Raw genomic sequence first — 17183 nt, forward strand, 5'->3', positions numbered from 1 at the left:
ACGTTCGACATACAGTTCTAGGGCTGGGCACGGGCCGGGTCGGGCCCAATTTTGAAGGGACCGGACCGAACCTAAGTTCAAAGGGAACGGGCCGGGCCGGGTCGGGGATTACATTTTTTAATATAAGAACCGGACATTACCCGGCCCGGTTGGAACGGGCCGGTTCGGGCCGGGTCCACGGGTCCCTTTTTTTTTTTTTTTTTTTTTTGGTTGTTTGAAAGAAAAAAAAAATTGTACAGAACTAAATACAAAGTCCAACATCCAATCTAAATACACGCCTTATAGCAACAATGTTGAAACTAGAAATTATCCACTACAACGTGAAATTACATCCTACACCCACCTTATCAAACATAAGGAGTACAGAATGCTTCCACTCTCAGGATCCACGTAATAAAGCAACAACTACTGCTGTGTCGATCCAACGTTCAAGAACCTACAACATTGCACCCAGAAGACCAATAAGCTGAGATGCAAATCTAAATAGACACTACTCACACCGAAAGACAACCCCACAAGCATTTCACTTGAGATGGCTTATAATAATAATAGATTAGATGGATAGTTAAAAATATAGCAGCCACAATTCTGTCCAAAATATTGGAATTTGGACGAAGAATAACACCTATACGGAAGCTTTCATCATCCACCACCAAAAAGGATAAAGCACAAGGATGAAATGCCAAATGTTACCGAGAATCATAGTATCACATCTAGAAACTCCACAATTAATCAACTTCTATTGGGTTCAGAAACAACTATAAGCTTTATTTTCGATTGAAGAACCACTGCATTGCATACCTAACAAGTTCAAAGCTCCCATCTTTGCTCTATTTTCGATTGAAATTCTTATCATTACACTCCCATTTCTCAAAATCTAACACGTAGATAACTGGAAAAAACAATAAGATCAAAAAATCCATACAAATCAATAAGCTAGTGCTGAGTATCATGAATCACAAGCTTCCCATTAAACAAACAGCTGACAAGGCATTGCATACACAAAATACTCAAAGTTCCCATATTTTTCTCTTTCAATTAAAATTCCTTATCATTACACTTCCATTTCACCAAATCTCACACACAGATGACAAGTAATTCAACGAAATTTGAAAGGGGAAAAATGTCAGTACAAGACGCACCGCAGAAAGAGAGAAACTACTACGAGGGATCAATGGAGGTACCCTGAGACAGCTCGCAGCAATGCCGCGCTTCGACGGAGATGTGGAGGAGAACAATCAAGAAGAAAGACTCTCACAGCAGAGACGGACTTCAGAGTTCAGAGATGGAGAGGTCAAGGTCAGAGACGGAGAGGCGTTGAGGTCGATCGAGAGACAGCAAAGACTCTCACTCACATCTCACTGAATCAGTTAGGTTAGGGTAAAACCAACGGTCATGATTGGAAGGTATGTTTATTTTCAATCTGGGCCGTCCATTTCAATTACAAACGGGCCGGTTCGGGGCCCCGTTTTTCTATAAATCTGGAACCGGCCCGACCCTAGAATGCCATTACCTAGGCCCGCCCCGCCCCGTTTCCCCTATTTAAAAACAGGACCCGCCCCGTACCCGCCCCGACCCGCCTATACCCGCCCCTACCCGCGGGCCCAGGACCCGTTTGCCCAACCCTATACAGTTCTGTATATGTAATTTTGAAAGAAGTTAATATTTCACTATAAATTAATTGATAATATGGTGAGTTTTTAATTACATATAAACACATGCAATGTTTTTTTTTTTTTTACTGATGTCAGATTCATACTCTCAACACTTACTCATGGAACATGAAACCCATTAACCATTTATATGTCAACCAAAACATCAAAGTAACAGTATCCTAAGCCTATCATAAATGCAATGTATTATAACTTGTTACGTGACAATACATATGTAATTTATAATACCTTAAAATAATATTCGGTTATGTACAAGATTTTCTCTTTATTCACGATTGTAAACAGGGTCAAAGGGGTATATGCAAATACAACCTTTTTCTTTTGAAAATGATGACTCACTGTTATTTATTCCCTCCTTATTTCCATGTTATAAATGCTCTCCTTACAAACATAAACAACGCAAAAATGTGAAACCCCACCCCCAAATTTTAATGTAATTTCACATTTTCCCTAATAATATATGAAATTACATTTTAGTCCCCTTATCCTCACGCAATCCGGATTCCCTTTAGAGCAGTTCCACCGTGGGCAATAGCCCGGTGGACTGGCTCTCAAACAGTGCCAGAACCCCGAGCAACTTGGTCCAGCACGTGCTGGCGATGGAGCCTGAGCCGGCCCGAGGGAGAGGTCCGACAGGAGTTGCCAGCCCGAAGGGAATGTGACGCAAGGCTGACATCTGGGCGACGTCAGCCATCATCTCCTCTGCATTTCTCCCAGACGTCAGCCATCATCTCCTCTGCATTTCTCGAACTCTTCCGAGTACTATTCAATTTGAGGAGGGAGAGAAAGAGAGTCAAACCTTGTCCTTTAGCATGTGGAGGAGGGTCGTCTTGCTGGAATTGTCGAGGCCCATAAATATAATCTTGGCCTCCTGCCACAACCCGAGGAAGGTGAGGACGCCGTAGAACCAGTCGAACAGAAACATGGAGACGGCGGCTAATTTTTCTCCGAAAGCAGATCAATCAACGGAGTTGTGAGGGAAGTAGGAAAAAACCCACAAGGAATCGGAGTGGGAGATGTCGAATCGGACGGGGGTTTTGATTTGTTGTCATCCTCTTTCTCTCCATCTGCAATTCCGGGGAAACAAAAATTGAGACCGATTAGGGGTTTGGTTGCTTTTGGATGTGAAAAGAAGAAGAAAAATAATGGAGCGTTGACACTATGTGAAAAGAAGAAGAAAAATAAAAAAAAGGTTTTGGAGTGGTGTGCTGCACCTTGTGAAAAGAAAAAATAAAAATAATGAAACTAATTTTTTATTACAAACAGAAAATGATATAATGAGATTAATTAAAAATCTTATCTGATATTACAAATAAAATTACTTTGTATTATTTAAAAAAAATATTTTATTACCTATTGTCAAAGCTATTCAAGTGCAATAGTAAAGATACAAAAAACAATTACTGTTTATTAGGTGGATTAAATAGTGAATAACGGCTTCCCAGAAGTTCTCTTAGAGATTTTCTCCATTTCTCCTCCTCTCTATGCTTGCCACGTGGCAGCACCACCCCCACTCCTCTCTTCTCTATCCCCTCCCTGAGTCAACTCTCTCTCCCTCTCCTTCAGCTCTCACTCTCCCCCGAACTCACCCACATCTCCCTCGCACTCTCTCCTTCTCCCCGATCTACACACACACCGTCTTCACCACTAGTTGGCAGTGACGACGACCCTCGACCTCGACCAAGCACCCAACTCTCCCTCTCTCGTTCCCGACACCGTCGCAGTCACTGTACAAGCTTTTCCGACGAAGGTAAGTCGAAATCACCCTCCGATCTCCTCCCCTCGTAGTCTAGACTTCTTGTTTTTAAGTGGAAAAATGGTTTTGGTGAAGGTTAGGCACGAAAACAGCTCGGGCAAACAGTTTTCAATTTCCGGCGAGCCCCGTGCCCTTCGAGCAGGTTTCCGGCCAGTTCCGGTCGTCCCACGACGTGAGTTAGGTATGAAACTCTTCCCCTCGTCTCACTTGTCATTTTAATACATAGATCGCACCTTAAGGTTTGGTGTTGCCGTCGACCGGAGCTAGGAAGGCTCCGGCCTTGTTCCCCGGCTAGAAACGGACCAGGCCCTTGTGTCCGTGTAGAACTGGGCCTTCGGGCCGTTGAGCGTGAGCCACGTCTAAAGGAAATCTATCCTCAATTAGCCTTTTATCTGATAGGAATCTACCCCTGAATTATTGGATGCCCCACCTTATTCACGTTATGAAAAGTTAAACCTACCGACATTGTTGTCCGTCATATCTTCCTCCATTGCAATTGTATTGTATCGAAGAAGAGGGAAACTAAAAACTCTGATTAGCTGAGTTGCAGGGAATTGAAGGAATGGCGGCTGAAGCTGTGCTTACTTTTGCTGCGGAGGGAATACTGAACAAGGTGCTTTCACTTCCTGCTCAAGAATTCATTCTTGTATGGGGTTTCAAGGCTCAACTCGGAAAGCTGAAAGAGTCATTCACCGACATTAAACGTTTCTTGGTTGATGTTGCCGACAACCCACAAGGTAGTAATATATTTCTGAATTCTCATATAATCTCACACACGCGTGATAAAATTACAAGGTATTTAACTTCTTTTCATTCTCTAACAGGTCGGCCAAAGTCAATAGAGGACTGGGTGAAGAAACTCAAAGACGTCGCTGAGGATGCCGAGGATGTCTTGGATGAATTCGAGTACGAAGTTGCTCGGCGTAAAGTCGAAATCCAAAACCATATCAAGAAAAAGGTTCTTGATTTCATTTCACTCTCCAATCCACTTGCATTTCGTCTTCAAATGGCGCATAAAATTCAGAAGATCAATGCATCCTTGGTGGATCTCGAGAGGAAAGCACCTCTTCTTGGACTAGTTTCCAAGAACAAAGATGTAACCCCTCGAGGAAATAGATGGGACAGACAAACCGACGCATTCATTGGCAGAGATGAAGTAACTGTTGGAAGGGAAGGTGTTGTGTCAAAAATAGTTACAACCCTGACCGACTCCAAATACAATCAAGAAAATCTTTCGGTTATGGCCATCGTGGGAATGGGAGGCCTCGGCAAGACAACGTTGGCCAAGTCAATTTACAATGAGCATTCTGTACACAAGTTTTTCGAAACGAGAATATGGGTTTGTGTATCAGACCCTTTTGATGTCAATTTAATTCTACTTCAGATGTTAGAGCAGCTTAAACCGGCAAACGCCCCTTCTTCGAAAGATAACCGAAATGCTCTGCTTAAGTTCCTTAAGGAAGAGTTGAAAGATAAAAGATACTTGCTCGTACTTGATGACGTTTGGAACGAAGATTTCAGAGAATGGGAGAATTTGATGGAATGTTTGTCAAAGCTTTATTCTGCTGCAGGATCTAAAATTGTTGTGACTACTCGCAGTGGAAAAGTTGCATCAATCTCTGAAAAATTACTTCCACGACATGATCTGGAAAAACTTACGGTGGATGAATGTTGGTCCATAATGAAAGATCGAGCTTTCTCCAATAGCAGTGCTCATATAACTCTTGAATTCCAAACAATTGGAAGAGAGATTGCTAAAAATTGCGGTGGTGTTCCATTGGTGGCAAAGGTACGTAATATTATAATGTATTATAACATGGAATTTACACCTATATTTTTACATGTTTTCATTTATAATTTAGGAGAGTATTTGCATTCAACCCATGGGGTGCACCACCTTATAAAATAGGACAAGGCCTTGTGACATACGTATTTTGTCCATACAACTCGTCATCATCACTGAAAAATCATCATTACAAAATTTCATTTCAAATCATAGATTTTAGCTATTTGATATCATGGGTATTTTACCTAGTACCAAAACAAATGGATGACTAAAAGATCTCCCATTTGTTTGATATTTGGTAGCAAACAAACTGATCCAATCTCTTCGAATTTTAGCTATATTATTTGCAAAATGATTTTTTTTCTTTTTTTTGGAAACCTCGACGATACAATATGAGGGAAGTTTTATTGATAACGAAAAAAAAAGTTACACCAAAATGACAAACCTTACCCCTCATTAAATAGAAATAACAACAATACACGAAAAAAAAAGAGGAGGGACATAAACCTTACCCTTCTAGAAACGAAAATAAGAAAGATACAAAGAAAAGGGGAGGAGGGGACATGAAACCTAACCCCTCTAAAACCAAACCTAAAAGTCTAAACCTACAAAATAAGTTGAGCAATACCACAAAGTTAGGAAAAAAAAAAAAAAACAAGAAAGTGAGACAAACCTGGATGCCAAGATGCACATTAATTTGAAAAGTGGTAGCTAGGTCAACATAGTCCAAAAACAAAAAAGCACGAGCCGTTTATGGAGGAGAATCATTATTTGCAAAATGATTGAATTGAGTTCAAATTTTGAAAGTACAATTTGCGTAGATTTGTTTTTTATAGGATGTAAAAACTTCACCAGAATAAGTAATGGACATGATATGTACACATCACTTATACGTTAGATGATATACGAAAATGTGATATCCCAAGCATTTCTTATTCAAAAATCAGCATTAGCAACTTATTCATTTGAGCGAACAAAAACTAGATTAAATTAATTTATTACCGCAACAGATCAAGAATAAAATGTGTTTTTAACTACTTAATGGGTATTCTGGAAATTTCGTCAAACACCAAAAATAATGGAAACTAATATCATTTTGCTTGCGGCTTAGATTTTGTCCTTTTAGGCAAGGGGATTAAAAATTAAGCAAGCAAAAACTTCTTATTGATACGAGTCCCTAGCTATTTTCTACATTGTTTGAGTACACCCTTTAAACTCACTAATCCAATCTAACAGGTTTTGGGAGGCATTTTGCACACTAGAAAAAGTATTGAAGAATGGTCATCGTTTAAAAACAGTAGAATATGGCACAACCTATCAAAAGAAGAAGATATAATTATGCAAGTGTTGAAGTTGAGTTTTGACAATTTAGAATCACCATCATTGAAGCAATGTTTTTCATACTGCTCAGTGTTCAAGAAAGATTCTATAATTCAAAAAGATAACTTGATTCAACTTTGGATGGCTCAAGGACTACTCCATCCTTCGCCTGGCGAAAGTAAAGATATAGAGGACATAGGCGATGAATATTTTAATATGCTATTGCATAGCTCCTTATTTCAAGGTGCTATAATGAGTGATGATGACATTGTTAGCAAATGCCAAATGCACGATCTTGTGCATGACCTTGCAGAACGTGTATCCAAATCAGAAAGCTTGACGGGAGACTTATGTGGCATAGATAATACAAATCAGATTCGACATGTTGCTCGGGTTTCTACTTGTATGCTGGATAAAATTCCAGAAAGAAGTGCTAAGAAATTGCGGTCAGTGTTTTTCGACGATGGTGAAGTTCCTAGTAACATTCTTCCACGGTTCAAAGCTTTACGTGTCTTAAATTTAAGTAACGCTAAGATTGAAGAATTTCCAGTTTCAGTTGGAAGGTTGAAACACTTGAGGTATCTTAACATTTCTAAAACAAGATTCAAAGAACTCCCCAAATCTGTAGGTAAGCTCTATAACCTGCAGACTTTAAGAGCAACAAATTGTGTCCTTAACGAGTTTCCAAAAGAGCTGCAAAACTTGATCAACCTGAGGCATATTTATTTTGATCGGGGGATGAAATTTCCACAGGGGATAAGGCGGTTGACTTGCCTTCGAACATTACCTTACTTTTCGGTGGGTAATGAGATTGGTCGTCAAATTGAAGAGTTGGCTGACTTGAAACATTTGAAAGGTGAATTAATTGTTTGTAATTTGGAGCACGTAAAGAATGGAGAAGAAGCAAAGAAAGCTAAGTTGGAGGATAAGACGAAAGTATGCCATTTAAGCTTCAAATGGACAGAAGATAGGTCAATAACCAACAACAATGAACAGGGGGATGTACTGGAAGGCCTCCGACCGCATCCTGGGTTGGAGAGCTTACGTATTGAAAACTTCATGGGCGATAAGTTTCCATCATGGATGATGAGTGGGTCATTATTACTCAACAACTTGAAGAAGATTAAGTTACTTGGATGCGACAAATGTGAAGTAGTCCCACCGCTTGGTCATCTACCTAAACTTACGGTGCTTGAGATTAGCGGAATGGCTAACTTGAAATGTATTGGAGTTGAGTTCTACGGTTATGATCTTGTCCACAATGTAGCCACGACAAGTAAGGAGATAATTACTTTATTTCCTGCACTAAAAGAATTAAAAATTTCTAACTGCAACGATCTAATTGAATGGATGGAATTGGAAGCACCAATGATGTCAACACAAAAAGTTGTGGTTTTTCCTTGCCTCGAGAAGTTGATGATACATGGATGCGACGATTTAACTTGTGTTGCCCTTGGATCTTGCGGCTCTCTTAAGAGTTTGTATATTAAATGGTGTAAAAAGTTGAGGCATTTGGGGGATGGGCTAGATGCACTCCCTCTCCTTGAGAACCTGAATATAACAGGATGCGATAGTCTAGAGTTGATTCCTATTACACAGGGCATGACATCTCTTCGGGAATTACACATTACGTATTGTGAAGGATTGTCAAGCCTACCGAGTGGGTTAAAGTACTGCTCCTCTCTCCAGAACTTGTCTATAAGCAATTGCGGTGGTGTAACATCGTTTCCATTTTACACCCTTGCACGTCTTCGCCGTTTGTTTATTTGGGATTGTAATGGACTATCAGGCCCACTGAGTGTATGGGCCTCTCTCGTGGAATTGATTATAGTTGGTGGTAATAATCTGACATCAATTGAAATTAAAGGCGGCATGTCCTCTCTTCAGCGTTTGAGAATTAGAAATTGCAAAGAATTATCAAGCTTACCTGCTCTTCCACAACAATGTCCTTCTCTTCAGCATTTGTTTATACGGAAATGCCCAAAGGTAGCATCATCATCGTTTGGTGTCCAAAGTAGCAGCATTAGTCTACAATCTTTTTCAGATTTGCGCACCTTCACCTCCCTTCGACAACTGAGGATTGAAGAATGTGAAGGATTGGAAAGTGGGGTGAGCGGGCTGCAATTTCCAATCTCTCTTGAGACGCTGGTATTAAAAGGTTTCCCTAATTTAGAGATTCTTCCAAGTTTAGACAACCTCAATTCTCTCCGTGAATTGGGGATTGTAAATTGGAAAAAGCTAAAATATCTGCCGATGGGGTTACAACAGTTCCCGCCCTTGAAGAAATTGGTAGTCGGTGGGTTCTGGGAGGAGCTCGATTGCTTCCCTGATTTTCAAGTTGGATCATTAATGCACCTTACAAGGTTAGAGTTGACGGGTTGGCCTAAGCTCAAGTCTCTGCCTCAACAAATTCAACACCTCACTTCTCTAATTTCATTGAGAGTATATCACTTTGAGGGAGTGGAGACTTTGCCAGAATGGTTGGGTAGCCTTACATCCCTTACACAGCTATCGATTTCAAATTGCAAGAATCTGACCAACTTACCAAGTGTCCAAGCTATGCAACGCCTCACCAAATTACATTCCCTGTGGATTGGTTACTGTCATCCCCTTCTAAAGCAAAGATGCAGCAGGGATAGCGGCACAGATTGGCCCAAGATTTCTCACATTCCAGAAATCATAAGTACGTTTTAAAATTCTTGAAATGAAATTACAGAGATCATGTTACATGTTTATCTCTTTTCTTCTTTTATTCGTCTCAACTACTACATACAAATTTAAACTAGCATAACAAAAGTTATTTATTCTTCTCCCTCTTCTTTTAAATCAGTTGACGGTCACAGACTGTAGTTGGATGGAAGGTAGGCAGCAACTTACCAAACTACAGCAAATGGAAAAACCAAATTTCACGGTGTGCAAGGCCACAAGATTATTTGTATTCCAGTTTCATGTTCAAACAACTCCAAATGGCTCCAACTTTCGCATTGAAATCAAGTCATGTAAGCTTTTCAAAGTTTCATACCCACACCTTCTATTCTCTTCTAATTGACCAATGTATTGTACTGTTGACTTATGATTACTTGTAATTTTTTAACAGATTTAAATTGTATGCATAGGGACTTGAATTCAGTTGACTTTTGTCTCTGTCATTGATAATCCTCGAATAACTTGATGAACAGAGTGTACCCACACTAATGTTGAAATCTGTTCTTTATGTTTTTCTTAAGTTTTTCGGTGTTATCTTTGTACAGGCAGAATTGGGATTCCGATCAAAACTCATGCATTGATCAATATCATTTTTCGACCTCAATCATGTTTCCTTATCATCAAATCTGAATTTGGATGCAAATTGGTAATATTCTCTGTTTGATACTCGTCACCAAATCGAAATGCATCCTTATGAGTTTGCACAGAGATTTGAATTCAGTTGATTTTTTTGTGTTGTGTAGATCTTTAGAAGCTTGGACTTCCTAGTGTTCTTTGTGCCCTGCATTGTTGTGAAAGGAGAGTGCAAGGGACAGCCAACTGTTGAATAGAGGGCGAGCTTGAGATTCGAAACTGAAAAACGATTGTACTACCCTAATCGTAACTTCATCTCTTCAGTTACTCTCCAAAAGACTCATGCTCATTTTGAAATGTAATTATAGTAAAAACCAGAGAAACTAGTAAACATGGACGTAGCCCAGCTTGCATGTATGGAAGGTTCGTACAATGTCCTATGGACTTGGTACTGTCTTTAATGAATGAAAGAAATTCTGGAGGATTTATTGAGGATGAGAGTCTGTAAAATCAGCTCCAATAAATAAGGTGTGCTTTTCTCCTTTTCTTTTACATTGAACAATCTAAGCACGCATGTTTTCCCTTCTTCAGGTTTTCTCCATTTCATATTCACCATGAACTTATTAGCGATTATGCCATTGATGATAACGGTGTTGTAAGAGTAATTTGTATTGCGAAACAAAGTTTGCTCAGTGCAGGTCCATTTTGGGTACTTTGGGTCACTCTTCATTATGGTGTTACTCATCATTGTCTCAGCACCTTAATATTTTACTCAAGAGTTCTTTGGGCTATGAGGGTAACACTATCTCCTTTGAGCCACTTTTTAATGCAATTATAAAAGGATTAACATTTTTATCCTTGAGAATTAGTCGTGTTTATGATAAACTGTTTATTGCAGATATGAAGGAAGTAGTCTCTTAACAAATTCAACACCTCACTTCTCTAACATATTTGGCGATAGAATCATTTGAGGGAGTGGAGACTTTGCCAGAATGGTTGGGTAGCCTTACATCCCTTACAGTTCTGGATATTGTGAATTGCAAGAATCTGACCAACTTACCTAGTGTCCAAGCTATGCAACGCCTCACCAAATTACATTCCCTGTGGATTAGTCACTGTCATCCCCTTCTAAAGCAAAGATGCAGCAGGGATAGCGGCACAGATTGGCCCAAGATTTCTCACATTCCACAAATCATAAGTACGTTTTAAAATTCTTGAAATGAAATTACAGAGATCATGTTACATGTTTCTCTCTTTTCTTCTTTTATTCATCTCAACTACTACATACAAATTTAAACTAGCATAACAGAAGTTATTTATTCTTCTCCCTCTTTTAAATCAGTTGACACAGAAATCATACAATCGTTGGATTGAAGGTAGGCAGCACCTTACCAAACTACAGCAAATGTGTATTGGAAAAACCAAATTTCACGGTGTGCAAGGCCACAAGATGACAGACTGTAGTTGGATGGAAGGTAGGCAGCACCTTACCAAACTACAGTAACTCTCTCTCTTCAGTTACTCTCTAAAAGACTCATGCTCATTTTGAAATGTAATTATAGTAAAAACCTGAGAAACTGCTAAACATGGACGTAGCCCAGCTTGCATGTATGGAAGGTTCGTACAATGTCCTATGGACTTAGTACTGTCTTTAATGAATGAAAGAAATTCTGGATGCTTTATTGAGGACAAGAGTCTGTAAAATCAGCAGTATACAAGGTGTGCTTTTCTCCTTTTCTTTTACATTGAACAATCTAAGCACGCATGTTTTCCCTTCTTCAGGTTTTCTCCATTTCATATTCACCATGAACTTATTAGCGATTATGCCATTGATGATAACGGTGTTGTAAGAGTAATTTGTTTTCCGAAACAAAGTTTGCTCAGTGCAGGTCCATATTGGGTACTTTGGGTCACTCTTTATTATGGTGTTGCTCACCATTGTCTCAACACCTTAGTAATTTACTGAGAGTTCTTTGGGCTGGGAAGGTAACACTATATCCGTTGAGCCACTTTTTTATGCAATTATAAAGGATTAACATTTTTCTTTGAGAGTTAATCGTGTTTATAATAAACTGTGCATTGCAGATATGGAGGAAGTAGTCTCTGTTATTTTAAGCAGAAAATTCAAGCTGCCAACAAGAAGTTACTCCTACAAACATGTGCATTCCCTACCCCAACTGTCTAGGATAAAATGTAACATCTTTCCTTTTTCTACAGCCGTGGTGGAGGACATCGGCATGGGCCTTGCAGCGGCCGAAGTTGCTGGAATGAAGTGTGTCGTAACCAAAAGTAGGTAACTTACTTTTAATACATGAAAAAAAAGAGTGCTTCCATATTTCTCAGATAATACTTCTAATTTGATAGAAAGTTCATGAGCATGCTTTGTGTGTAATCCTTGCTAGTCATGTATGTCAAATTTTTAGGGCAATCAAATGAGAAACATGTTCACTTCATCTCTTAAAACTCCAATTTCATGTACACAGCTGAAGAAGACTTTCAAAATGCATATGAAAACTTTGACTTCTTTGGAGATTCGCCGGAGGAGCGATTTCACTTGAGAACCTGCGGAAGCCTTTTGTCAAACAGTAGCAGTTTATGAATTAAATTCATTCAAAGCCGGTCCTCCATCTACAAAATGTTGGTGAAGGGTTACAAAATGTTGGTGAGGAGTCTCATGATCATGAAATTATTGAAGACGATTTCTTGAAGGTTGAATTTCATGGAGTTTTGCTTAGAGTGGTTGTATATGATTTTACTTTTGATTGTCGGGGTTTACAGACGCTGCTCCACCCATTGTATGTTTTCTCAAGTAATATAATATGGGCGTGAGGGCCTAGCCCCCCAGCTTCGACTGGGTTCCAGCCCTCTTTAAATATATATATATATATATATATATATATATATATATATATATATATATTTAAAATATATGTTTGTGTATTAAAAAAAAGGCATGTTTTGAGCCTTTGCAGTGTGCACTAAAAACCTTAGGACCAGCCCTGGGCTTACCGGGAAAGGAGGGAGGGGGGTGGGGCGGCGGATGCCATGTAAGATTATTTACCTTTTTATGGGCATGTAATACTTCTAAGTTGTCCGTGTAAGTTCTTGCAGCAGATACAAAAGTGTGACCTTTAAATTGTCAAGAGGCCACAAAAGAAAGTAAACTCATCCAAATGATGATCTTGAAATAAATAAAATTCGTAAAAGAAAATAAAATAGTAAACCCGTTCAAATGTGAAGGAATGGGGCATTGTGACATTATTTTGTGTACAAACTATATCTGAGATTTGTATATTTGTCCAACTACTCTACCGAAAGAAAAAGAAAAACAAAGGGCAAAGATGGGATCCGCTCCGCACGCTTGACATGCAGTTCCATATTTGCAATTTTGAAAAAAGTTGATATTTCATTATAAATTAATTGACAATATGATGAGTTTTTAATTAAGTATAAGCACATGCAATGTTCATTTTTTTTTAACTAATGTGGAATTCATAATCTCAACACTTACTCATGGAACGTGAAACCCATTAAACATATATATGTTAACCAAAACATCAAACTAACAGTATTCTAAACCTATCATAAATGCTATGTGTTATATCTTGTTACGTGACATTACAGTTTAAAATTTAAAATACTCTAAAATAATATTCGGTTGTATACAAGTTTTTCTCCTTATTCACTATTGGAAATGGAGTCAAAGGGGTACATGCAAATACAACATTTTTTTCTTTTGAAAATAATGACTCACCGTTATTTATTCATTCCTTATTTCCATGCTATAAATGCTCTCCTTACAAACATAAACAAAGCAAAAAGGTCCTACACTACCTAATTTATGGATCATGTCCTTGATTACTACAAAGATGCTGTGAAGTGCAAACAAAGAGCCTTGGTTTTTATTTAACTAAAAGGCCCCCTCCATGTGTTAGCCCTTACAAAGCAGAGAGTTTACAAAGAAATCAGACCAAAATGGCATTACAAACTTCAATTAGTAAAACACCATTCCTCTTCGATTTCATGGTTCCTTGCATATTTTCAATGAGTTTAGCCTACCACATATGTAGGAGGACGAGTCGAGTACACTAAATCATGGTCTTTCATGTTAATGATATAAAATTATGTGTAAATTTCTTTATAAATAATGTTGATTTGCATGACATACCGCAATGATAGTAAACCTAATGTTGTGAAAGTTGCTCTTCATGTATGGATTATTTTGACTCAAGTTTTTAGGTGCAACTTCAATGCTACATATCAGTCAATGGTACGAGTGTTTTAATCATTAGATTTAATTTCCATAATTATTTAATTTTTTGTATTTTCAATTTCTTCATTCTCGTATCATTCAATATGCTACTTAAAGAAATCCCAAATGTTTGCCTTGTATTTTTGAAATGTTTTAATTGGGTACTTGCCTTGTATTGTAAGGGTGGATATTCTGTATCAATGTTTGGGGCCACATGCTGGCATCTGGCACAGCTCACTCATTAGTTAGTAAGCTCTCACTCTCAGTCATGGGCCTTCTGGAACTTGTAGTATTGGCAATGCAAAGCAATTGCCTGCCAGTGTGTGGCATCTTTGAGATCTGAGCTTGTACATTGATTGCATGCATTCAACTCTCTCCTCTCCCTCTCTACCTCTCCATCATCACTTTCCATGCTCCACTGTGAACACTTACCATTCTTGAATCGAGAAAGTCATGAATTGAAATGATAATGTTGTTCAAATATAGTTGATTTGATTCTTGAATTGATACTTTTTTTTTTTAATTTTTTTTACGTGTTAGTAAACGTTTGAAAATTCAAGAATTGAAAAGATATCAAGTTCTTCAATACTCGCTAATTGTAAGTCAACATGTCATAAAGTAAAAGACAAATTTACTAGGAGAAGTCATGAATTAAGATGATACATTGTTGTTCATGTATGGTTGATCTCAAACCTGAACTGAATTTGATGGGTGTACCCTACCTAAATTTTTTATTATTTAAATATCAACAAACACAAGAAGTTAGAAATCATAATGATACTAATTTCTTAATTCTCATTCCTAAGTTGAAAGCTTCAAGACATATAACAAAATACTAACATTAATTGTACATGATTAATTTGCTGCTAGATCATGATTAAGATGGGTTGTCTGCCAAGCTGGGAGAATGAGAGACTAAATACAAGCGGACAATTTAAAACAATGTTTAATCTTATGACCAATATTAAACTAAAATTCTTGTGCTTTTTTGTCTATTCTTTTGTGCTTTTAGTACATCATAAAACACCTTTGAATATTCCATGTAACACCAACTTTGACAAACATAATAAATACAAAACAAATTGGGGCCTAAGAGAGAAGAAATTTTTCAGTGTAGCCAAAACACGAATAGAACACTACATGTTATTATGTAAGTGGAGGAAAATTTTATTTTTCAAGTATCATTCCAATTGTATAATGATATAATGTATCACCCTTTATTCCGTTTACATTAAAAAATCTCTGATAAGGAGAAATTTCATGCAGCCTTTTAAGGTGAAATGATTCGTAGAGATGCCCAATCCAACTTCATGTTGACATATTGTTTTCCCTCTTTATTCTTTAATGAATTAGGTTGATAATTTTAGAAGACTGATACCGAAAATTCTTCTTTCATACCCAAACCACATGCATTAATATGTTAAAGTCAATTGAGGAGTGATATAAACACAAAAACAATACTACTGAGACATCATGATCATGAGAAGGGTTCAAACTTCTTATTCATGCATGATTTCTTTTGGGATTATCTAGTAGTTTCAGAGATAACTTGTTTTGGATGTTTAAACCATGCATATGCACTTTAATCATGGTTGTGGAGTACATTCCATTTGAAGTTTTGACTCACCAAAAGTGAAGAAAAAGAAAGGATAAAAATTTTCACCATGACCTATATAAAAAATAAAATCATGTCTGTAACTGGAGATGTATCTCCTTTTTTCTATCATTCTCATGACAAGAGAGATACCAAAGAGTGAAATATATCTCGATCGCCGATTAGATGACAGAATTTATTATCTATAAATGTTCATAAGTTTTTAAGTTCACAAATTCTTGCATAGTCTTATTTAATTAGTGAGAAGGTAAAGCATCTTGTTTCATGTGATGGGCTAAGAATTTATTTTTGGAATTTTTGCACTTGGCATGGGGTGCTGATGAGCATGCAGATGATGGAGCAGATCTAAATGTAATAATGGTAGGTTGAGGGTAGTTGGCAATAAAATAAAAAGGTGGAGGTAGTGGTTGGATCATGGTTTCCCTCCCTCCCTCCAGTCCACAACTCTTCCATCAAAGATGGTACACTCTGCCTAGCACCCCACAGCTCATAAGTTATATTATTGAAGATCCCATGTCTCATTAGCTTCAACCTTCAACTAAATTGGTCACTTCTTGTCTAAATCCAAGTCATATCATCACCATCGGAATAAGATTAACTGATAACCCCCAATGGACTAGATGGGTGGGAAACTTGAAAGTGTTGTAATAGCAGTCACTCAAGTTTGATTTCCAACCAACTTTAACATGCATGATTAGTTTTTAAAATAGATATTTATCTTAATTTAACTACTGCGCGAGTTGAAGGCCGGTTTTTGCAACTTGGATTTTGCTTTTGTTTCTCTCGTGTATAATAACTTCATAGTAGCTCGAGAATACTTGAGTAATATTTGAGAATAGACATAAATATACTAACATTATATATGAAATTTATAGGAAGCTTGACATGATAACTTTTCACACGTTTGTGTTTATGTGGGTTCAAAATTTGAAAACCCTCTTGCAGTCCTCTGCAGCATGAAACCTCTTTTGACCAAAAAGGCACCCGTTCCCACAGGGCAATGATGAACCAAAAGAAGCTGAAGGAGCTTACTCCCACCGCTGCTCTAGCCTACCAATAAGGGAATTTAAAAATTGAATGTTGAAATGGAGAGGCTTTTTGGTATATGCAAAACACCGCCTAGTGTTACTACGTCATTGTAATTATGACATATACAATTATTTATTATTTATATACTCAAAGTGAGAAATAATAACTGTATCGCTTATTCATATTATAATACGCAGAGTAAAACAGTAGATAACAAATGTTACGAATATACAGGTAAGCATTTTTTGTTGAAATGAAACAACAGCTACTTTTTCGGGCACAATTAAATGATTGTTAACCAGAGCATGCACGGAATTGCATCTACTCAAGTTTCGCTACCTAATTGACCAAAAAAAATTGCCCTGCCCAGTCGATGAGGAGGGAGTGTTTCTTCTAGTGAAGGAGAAGATTTCTGGATGTACAAACAAACACCAACGCGTATTACGTCAAGAATTTCTCAAAAGAGTTAAGAA

At 37.8% G+C, this 17183-nt stretch overlaps 1 protein-coding gene across 21 annotated transcripts; it reads left to right on the top strand.

The window, feature by feature from the left end:
- Window positions 1-3230: 3230 nt before the first annotated feature.
- LOC137714855 (putative disease resistance protein RGA4) lies at window positions 3231-12691 on the top strand. Of its 21 annotated transcripts, none has more exons than XM_068454004.1 (15): window positions 3231-3423; window positions 3510-3610; window positions 3980-4166; window positions 4254-5218; window positions 6452-9218; window positions 9366-9534; window positions 9787-9887; window positions 9985-10610; window positions 10713-11012; window positions 11157-11289; window positions 11377-11533; window positions 11690-11800; window positions 11900-11956; window positions 12032-12107; window positions 12298-12691. In XM_068454004.1, the coding sequence occupies exons 3-6, from the start codon at window positions 3992-3994 to the stop codon at window positions 9383-9385; spliced, it is 3927 nt and encodes a 1308-aa protein (XP_068310105.1). In that variant the 5' UTR covers window positions 3231-3423; window positions 3510-3610; window positions 3980-3991; the 3' UTR covers window positions 9386-9534; window positions 9787-9887; window positions 9985-10610; window positions 10713-11012; window positions 11157-11289; window positions 11377-11533; window positions 11690-11800; window positions 11900-11956; window positions 12032-12107; window positions 12298-12691. The 21 variants fall into 21 exon arrangements, with proteins under 21 accessions (XP_068310105.1, XP_068310096.1, XP_068310090.1 ...); XM_068453995.1 differs by having other exon boundaries at window positions 12032-12103; XM_068453989.1 differs by having other exon boundaries at window positions 9985-10342; window positions 10499-10610; window positions 11900-12103.
- Window positions 12692-17183: the final 4492 nt, after the last annotated feature.

This window comes from Pyrus communis, chromosome 14, assembly GCF_963583255.1.
Source record: "Pyrus communis chromosome 14, drPyrComm1.1, whole genome shotgun sequence".
Taxonomy (NCBI): Eukaryota; Viridiplantae; Streptophyta; class Magnoliopsida; order Rosales; family Rosaceae; genus Pyrus; species Pyrus communis.